At 34.7% G+C, this 8,734-nt stretch overlaps 2 protein-coding genes across 15 annotated transcripts in view; both read left to right on the top strand.

Moving 5' to 3' along the window:
* The first annotated feature begins 426 nt into the window (after nt 1–426).
* Nucleotides 427–3,418, top strand: LOC145820331 (uncharacterized). Of its 2 annotated transcripts, none has more exons than XM_082915608.1 (4): nt 427–1,435; nt 2,336–2,484; nt 3,035–3,180; nt 3,280–3,418. In XM_082915608.1, the coding sequence occupies exons 1-2, from the start codon at nt 1,072–1,074 to the stop codon at nt 2,419–2,421; spliced, it is 450 nt and encodes a 149-aa protein (XP_082771734.1). In that variant the 5' UTR covers nt 427–1,071; the 3' UTR covers nt 2,422–2,484; nt 3,035–3,180; nt 3,280–3,418. The 2 variants fall into 2 exon arrangements, with proteins under 2 accessions (XP_082771734.1, XP_082771733.1); XM_082915607.1 differs by having other exon boundaries at nt 428–1,435; nt 2,336–2,591.
* A 1,123-nt stretch (nt 3,419–4,541) lies between these two features.
* LOC114276329 (arginine--tRNA ligase, cytoplasmic-like) overlaps nt 4,542–8,734 on the top strand; it is a 62,275-nt gene continuing 58,082 nt past the window's right edge. For all 13 annotated transcript variants that reach the window (XM_082915598.1, XM_082915597.1, XM_082915599.1 and 10 more), the window contains exons 1-3: nt 4,542–4,681; nt 4,980–5,158; nt 6,887–7,013. The gene's annotated coding sequence lies outside the window, so the exon portion shown is untranslated. The remainder of the gene's footprint in view (nt 4,682–4,979; nt 5,159–6,886; nt 7,014–8,734) is intronic.

The raw sequence follows: 8,734 nt of genomic DNA, 5'->3' as shown, positions 1-8,734 counted from the left end.
GCTGTGATGTATCCTACGTGTACATTTTTTACTTTCCCACTTTTTTCTCTTACTTTTTTCTTTTTCTCACCCACTTATCCTATGACCTCATAAATAATCCATGAATGATTCTATGATCTCACCTTCCTCATTTTCTTTTTATTTTTTTATTTCCCCTCTCCCTTTTTTTCCTCCCTATTTATTTATTTTTTATTTTTTTCTTTTTGTTCACTTATTTTTATTTACACTGTGTCATAAGGCACGGATATATACTAGTCTATATTATAAAACAAAATAGCTTTTAAAAATATGTTAAAATGTTTTTATTTGAACAATTTTTAAAAATATATTACATTTTAATTGAATGACCGAAATAATTTCTAATCAATATATGCAGTTGAGATTAATTTTTTTCCCGGCCAAAGACTCTCTACTCTTTCTCCCACGTCTGCCAAACGTCTCTTAACTCCCTCTCTCCACGTGCTCTCTCACGTTCAGAGAGAGATGAGATGGGTGTTGTGTTCACACTTTCTCTCTCTTTCTGTCTCTAGGATTCTCTCTCTCGATCCCTAATGCCGCCGTCGCACTACCGTTACCAGAACCACCGCCTCCTTCACAGCCACATCAACGACGCCCCTCTTCTGCAGCAGCGCCGTAGTCCGCATCTGACGCTCTCTGAAAAATACTCGGCTGGGATTCAATGCTGAGCTTGGCCTCTCTGAAATTCATCCATATCCCTACATTCATAACAGTCCTTCACCGTTTTCTCTCTCTAATCCCTCTCTCATGGCGTCGACTCTCCGCCAACATTCCCTTCTCCATCCCCTCGCTCCGATCCAAAGCCCCACAAATTCGCCTTCCAAAACCCTAAAATCTCCTCCCGATTGAGACGATCATCTTTGCACTCCTACTCTCTCTCATCAAGCCCTCACTCGATCTAGGGTTTCCGATTCTGCACTCTGTCGGTGCCACAGCAACAACGATGACTCGGCCTCAGCTTCTCCATCGGATAACTCATCCTCCGTTAACCGTCGGTGGGACTCGGTGATTCAGGAGGTGTTGAGGAACGCGGTTAGGAAGTTCAATGATTTTATGAACTCGTACCGTAACCAGTCGAAAGGTGTTGTGAAGAGTGTTGATGCTTTCGAGAGAGGAAGTGAAGTGGTTGATAATGAAGACTGGGATTGGGACCGGTGGCGGAAGCATTTCAGCGAAGTCGATGAGCAAGAGCGTATTGTATCGATTTTGAAGGTCAGCCAACGGTTGGAGCGTATAATTTCCCAATTTGGATTTTATTCACGTACACGTTATTCCCTTCAAGTTCATCCAACGGTTAAAGCTTTCAAACATGCGTATGCTGTGAGGCTGAATCTTGGTGACCCTGATTTTGTTAATGTTTCAAGTGCTGTATCCAACATGCTGTCTCCTAAGTTTGCAGCAAGTTTTACGGCAGCAAGTAAGCATTTCAGTAATTGTTTTCACTGTTGTGATAGATTATGGTACCTGTGATATATTTATTTAAATTTGTCCTATCTACTTATTAAGACTCTCTGGAAATGAGTATTTGTTTGTATCAGTATATTACGTCCGTAGAGTTTAGATTTTAGATTAAAAAGTCCTTCAATTAAACTGAAGAGAGTCCACTCCCATTAAGCCATTTGGTTGCTTCCATGTATAAGGCAATGGTGTAATATTACGAAGTACTCAAGTTAAATCAACATAATGGCTATATAAATAAATTTTTGATTGCCATTATATAAGTAACTTTTCCATATGATTCTGTAGATAGCACAGAAAACAAAAGAATTTTGACAGGAAGGGAAGAAAAGAAGATAAAGAACAATGATATATGTGCGTTGTTAATCATTTTGTTGAAGTGAACACGGCTGGTGAAAATTGTCCGATTAATTAGACTTTTAGATTCATATCCTGATAGAGTACCAAAAAACAATTGAATGGGATTCAGTATAATACAGTGGGCATGTGTAGCTTTGTGATTTGCAATTCACTAATCTCACACAAGTACTTGTAAACCTTTAGTTTCAGAGGCTCAAGTCCTCTTATTATCTAGTTGATGCTAAAAAGAAATGCTAAAAAGAAATTAGTTAATTAAAAATATTGTAATGAATATCTATTTGTAAATTTACTTCTGTTAGTATTACAGACTAAAAAAGTTATTGTAATTTAGAAGCTTGATGATCTTTCCATTTGTTTGTATATGTTTATCTTTCTTCGTGCTCTATTCAATGACCATATGTTATGTTCTTTTGATTATTGTATTCCTATGAAAGCTATATTTGTTGTGCCTAACCGCTAGTTGTTGGTTATTGTTCTAATCATACCGTTCTTTTATTAGGTGGAATCAAGTCCATGACCATGGAACTACTCCCCTTTGCGTTGTTGATAGTGCACAAAATGCTGTTTCCACGAACACTTCTCTGAATGATTACTACGGCTCAAGATTTCAATAACAAAGTACAGGGATAGTACTTAACAATGAAATGGGTGATTTCTCCAGTCCTAGAAGTTTTTCTCTACCACCCGCACCTTCCAATTATATCCAACCATTCAAAAGGGCATTGCCATCAATGACACCCACCATTGTCCTAAAGGTCGTCGTATTGCTTGCACACTTTGCATGCATTTTGTACCAAATTTTTTTCTTTTCCTGAGAAAAAAATGAAAGCTGACATGAAAAATTTGTTTGTCAAATTGCTTTTTTTTTTGGGGGGGTGTAAGAATTCAGTTACACCCCCTTTATAAAAATAAAAAAACTTATTTAAATTTTCTTTTTGAATTTTTAAAAGTTGTTTTGCACACAAAAATTAAAACAATGCGAAGAGTAGAGATGCTTTCAATTTATTTATTTATTTATTTTTCTGAAACAAGAAAACTAGAACCTTAAAAATGAAAAAGATACCAATCTTGTTCTTTCAAATTTAGCATAGAAATGTCTCATAAAACTGTTATTTTGCACAATATATAAAGAGGAGAAGCATTTTGAAGTATTAATTGTCTGACTTGGCAATCATGATTACTTATTGTGCCTTTGCAGGGTAAAAAACTGAAAGCAGTTTTAGGTGGAGCTGGAGGAATCAACATGACAACATTCCTACTGCAACGACTCAGGTTTTCTTAAATCATTTTGTCATGGGTTTGAATCCACTCTCCTCTATAATGGCTCTGAGATACTTTCATACGGTCAGTTATCAAAACCACTTACTTTCGATACATTTTATAAAACATTACAGTGACTAGCCATTGAACCCCTTCTAATATGGTAGAATACGGTTTGTGCAGTTAATTCCCAATGCGCTGTATTATGGACATCTTGGTGACCAGTATGCAGCCATTGTCAATGCTCAAGAAGAAGGGCCATGCCATGCCCTACACTCCGTGGACGGTAGGACTATTTGCCAGCTCGTTGCTCAAAAGTTGGAGGGTCCAAACTCGGGGATGCTCGTGGCAGCTAACGACCCAAGAAAGGGTGGGTTTCCAGCTGGTTACTGAGTTTGTGGAAAATTAACTTTCTTGGAATTCAGTTGACTCATATCCTCTCATTTAGCAGACTGCATAATTTCTCATTTAGCAGACTTCATAATTTCACTGTGTTGCACTTGTTTCATTGTGTGAAAATATTAAACCAATATGCACCATGGTTGTTACAAACTAAGATAATTAAATTCACGAAATGTACTGAATTACTATGCACCCTGTTTATTTTCAGACATGAAGGATGATCTTCTGTGTTACCGCTCGATGGTGCCGTTGTTTTGGTGCCGAATAGACAATCTTCTGCAGGCTCTTCGCTACGTTGCTCAATTCGGCTCCCTTCGCTACCGACGGTGCTCTCACAAGGTAAGATTGAGTCTTTTCACTTGATTTCTGCCCCTCCCCTTCTCTCTCTGTTTTTGTTTTTGATTGATTTGGCTTGCTAGAGTTCAAACCCCACTGTCGTCTTCAAGAACAGAGGTATTTTACCCCAATTTTGGGCTTCCTGAAGCTCTTTATTGTACATTCGCTTCAAGGTTATGTACATTTTGTTGATTGGTGTGATGTGGGTTTGATATTTTTTTCCTTCTCTCCCTGTTCTTCTCCTTTATTTCATGAATACATACATTTTTAGAGTTGTTTATTTGTTATTTTTTTCCCCTTCTCACTCTGTTCTTCTTCATCATTTCATTAATACATATGTAATTTGGGGTTCGATTTCCTGTTTTTTTTAGAATTCGGTGGCCAATACAGACTTACAGGTTAACACAGAGGATATCGTAATTTAGTTTGTTATTTGCATGATTGTTGTGTTGTTTACTTTCTTATTTTATCATTGGCAGCTTTATGTTAACATTTACACTTTACAGTTGATATTGCTGAAGATACTAAACATATTGAAGAATAATTATTTTGTGAAGCTTCCAATCTTACCTTATACTGCATTTATCCTTAACTAAAGAACCAAGTAATCATAAATTAGCATTCACAAATGCAATGCAACCAAATTATTATTAAAGATAATCCAGTTCCGTAATCCTGGCATTCTTTTTGGATTGGTCAACAGAGCGGAGTTCACCATGCCCTTAACCCAGATCCATACAGTGGAGTCTTTGGTTCAGACAGGGAGAAGTATGCAAGAGATGTTGAAGATCTCATTACCTTTGGAACTTTAGGGCGTGTAGTTGGTTTTATTTCTGAAGCCATAAAGGTAAGCATCGTCTAGGTAAATTTGTTTTTATTGTTTCTTTTTGTGGCTATATTGATTAGGGTAATGATGTACACACAGGATTTAACACAAAAAAATTTATGCAAAATGATGTGTCGCATTTATATCCCTGCATTGATAGTCAAATGCCCATCACTATGGTTCATAATTGCAAGAGTGTCATTGCCACATTATTTTTGTCTTAAATTCTGTACGAAAATTGTGTGAGAATATCATTTTCCTATGAATACAACCTCTTCTGAGTTACTGTCTAATTTGAACTACTCTCTAAAATGGCAAGGAGTGGGTGGAATTATTGAATTGGCCCCAGGTTACTTCCCTGCCGTATACATCAGTATTAAGAAAGCAGGAGGGCTTTGTAGTGCCGATGAGGTTCAATCTGGGTTTGCTCACACTGGGAGCTATTTTTGGGGATTTGAGACCCAAGGCATTGCGCCTGACATAGTGACAATGGCAAAGGTAAATTTATATAATATGGCAGGATGATTTTTAAAAATGTCCAAAATGATTTTTGTTGGTCTAAATTAATTCTAAGTGTGTATCAATGGTTAAGATCAATCCTTGATTCCCGCCCAAATACTCCTCTCTTTCTCTCTCACGCCTCAAACCCTTAATATGGCAAGATAATTTTTTTGGCCTTTATAGATTTGGCCTCTTCTTCTTGGGGTAGCGAAGTGTGTTTTGAGGGGAGAGAGAGAGAGAGTGAGTGTGTGTTTTAAAATTTGAAATTTGAAAAAGTGAGAGGAGCGAGAAAGGATGGATGGGTGGGTGGGGGTGAAGAGTTTTTTTTGTTTTTTGTTTTTTTGGGCTGTTGTGGCTCTTGGACACAAAGTGTGTTTTGTTGTCCATCGTGGCCACGGCCATCGTCGCCTCACTCTCTTGGGAACAAATTATGTTTTTGTTTCTGTTAGTATTTATTTTATACAAAATATAAAAAAGTAATTAAAATGTATTATTTACTATAATTTGAGTTCAAATACTTAAAATACATAAATCATGAAAAATTATAAAATTTTATTTTAAATTTGTAAAAATTATTTAAAAAATTTTTAAGTGTAAATTTTATAATATTAATCTAAATTTTATAATTTTTAAGTGTATTCAGATTGAATGGATCTGAAAAAGTAAAAAATGTTGATTAAAATATTTAAAAAGTTTACTAAAAGTAACAAAATACAGATTGAAAATTTTAAAAATTATTTTTGAAAGCTGTAAACCAAATAAGTTTTGAATTTCAAATTTTAAAAATTATTTTCAAAATATACAACCAAACTCTAATTATAAAATTATTTGAAAATCCAAACCAAACGGACCATCTATTTATATTTGACCTCAAATTTTTTTTTTGCGCAACAAATTAGATAAATTATATTTTAATCCATAAGATGAATATTTTTTTATATTTTTTTAGTATTTTTATCAAAAAAAGTTATAGATTTTACAAATTTTAGCATGATACGTATAAATTATAACTGCATTTTGATCTCAACAATATTTATACTGTGCCTTTAGGTACGGGCATACACTAGTATATAAACATATATAAATTATTAATTTCAGTTCCATATCAACATTTTAAGGTAGCTTGGTTGGTTGAAGCTTGCTTCCACTTACCCCCAAGGTAACGTGTTAAAAATTAGGGTTTCACAACTTTCACTCTCTTTTCCCTCCTTTGTTTCTAGACCCCTCTCTCTCGCTAATCTTCCACCGCTTCAAAATTAGGGTTTTATAACGGTCTCCTCTCTCTTCACTCCTTTGTTTATTGACGCCTCTCTCTCTCTCTATTATCTTCCATCGCTGCTCTCTGTCTCCATAAACCTAAACCCTTTCGATCTCTCTAGCTTCTATCCATCTGAGAAACCCAAAACCTTTCAAATTGACCCATTCAAATCGTCTTTCTGATGGAGAACATGAAGACGAAGCACAAAAAAACCCTTAGACGAAGCAGCAGAAACCCCCTAAACCACACTCAAACCCTAAGACGAAGTAGACAAAGAAGAAGTGTGAGATTGTCTGAAATCCATCACGCATCTTGAAATCTAGTTATTTATTTTTCTGAAATCGTCTTTCTGATGATGGAGAATTGCTTAAATTTTGCTTCAAATTGCTTGAGATTAATTGAAATTTGTATAAATTGCTTGATTATTCTTGTGATTATTTTTGTTTATGTGATTTCAATATGATTAGGCGAACAAGCTTCATGAAGTGTGTTGAAGATTTCATAGCTAGGGTTTATCTGCAACTTAACAAGATTTTTCAATGCTCAGTGGCTTCGATTTCTCAATCTCAAACCTCTAGTGGTCTTCTTTTACTGGTATTGATTTCTCTATCCATTGATTGCTTTATGACCACACACCCTCATCAAACTCTTAATCACCACTATCACTATCTCTTCTCTCTCTCGATGTGTATTTTGCTATAGCATTGCATGATGTCAATATTTTCACTTTGACTCTATTCTTGATGCATGTCACCATATTTTCACTCTGTATAGTAATGTTGAAATTCATGTTCTGTTTTAGCTTTAATATGTGTTTCAGCTTTAATATATGCATTGGTTCCCCTACTTACAGTGAAAACTTCTACTCTATTTATAGACCAAATTTTCTCTTATGAGGTAAAAAAGTTATTTTAGTAGAATTGAGACAAGTTTTGTTTTGGTATTACTCTAAGGCTTCTATTGGAAAAGCTTGAAAATCAAAGCATTCAATGTATATTGTGTCATGACAGGGTGCAACTTGCCTACATCTTTGCTTGTGGATGTACCAATAATTTTCCATCACTACTGCCATAGATTTTAGTTAAAAAAATGCAGTTCCCATCAAATAATGTTGTTGCTTTTTTTTTTGCATGTCCCCACTTTTCCATTGTTAAAAAATGTGTATTGTTTTTGTCTCATCTTATTTAATTTTGCTTTTACTTCATGTTCAAAGTTCTATATACATTGCAATTTCTGTTAGTGTAGTCCATGTAATTTGGAGATGTTGATGGAGATTGAGGGCGAGGCAACTGCCGAGATTTTCAGTTATTTAGAAGTTTAATTTTATAAAAAATAGCCCTTCAACCAAACAAGAAACAAACAAAACTTGAAAAAAAATGGCCATGAATTGATTGCAGGTGTTATTAACTTGTAGTTACTATTTATTTGGAATGTTGAAGTATTTTTGTTGTTTGATATTTGCCTCTCTCCTAGTTCTTCCCCTCATCATTATGCTTACATATGTGATGATGTAACCATTGTTCTATTCTATAGTTTTACTCAGGAAATTCATCTATTTTTTCTTTATTTTGGAGAGGTGGTTCTACATGATGTTGGTCCTAGTATGAGGACCTTCATTCATTCATGTTTGAGTCAGTAAAGATGATTCTATTTTTATTTTTTTTGTTAAGTAGGAAAGCCAATTTGTAGACACAAGTCGTAACTCAAAAATAAAATACTACTCATGCCAATTAGTTTCTCAATTTTCTCTTGACACCAGGCTCTAAGGATTCTTTTAGATCCTCCTTTTTGAAATTAAACATATGTGTTTAGTTGTCAAAATCTCCATTAAGCTCAATTAGTTTCAGTACGAAATTACTATGCCATATTTTGTTCCAACAAGGTCGGGAAGGTGCATAATAACTTTAAACATACAAAATAAGATGTGGCATCACATAAGGAAGAAAACTTATTTCTGAAGTAGCATTGACAGGACAAAAATAAAATAAAACTATAATTATGAATACCAATATATGAAGGGTCTTGTTAACAAGTGCCTCGAGGACACGAAAAGTAGACCAAAAAATAAATTTGAAAACACAAGACTTTTTATTAAATTCAATGCAGTTTTTATTGAAATTAATGCACTTCTTTTAACTGTTTGACCTATTTTCAAGACACTTCTTTATTTCAATCCCAATATCCAGCACTTTTAGCATTTGTCATATACAAATATCTTGAGGTCACAACAATTACACGAATTATAACTAAGACCATTCCAATAAAATAAATTACATATATCTATTAAGAAGAGAACAAAAAGATGACATGAGGAA

The sequence above is a fragment of the Camellia sinensis genome, chromosome 2, assembly GCF_055761805.1.
Source record: "Camellia sinensis isolate YWXY chromosome 2, ASM5576180v1, whole genome shotgun sequence".
NCBI lineage: Eukaryota > Viridiplantae > Streptophyta > Magnoliopsida > Ericales > Theaceae > Camellia > Camellia sinensis.
Note: the sequence above shows the minus strand (reverse complement) of the source record. Positions and strands in the feature narration are given on the sequence as shown.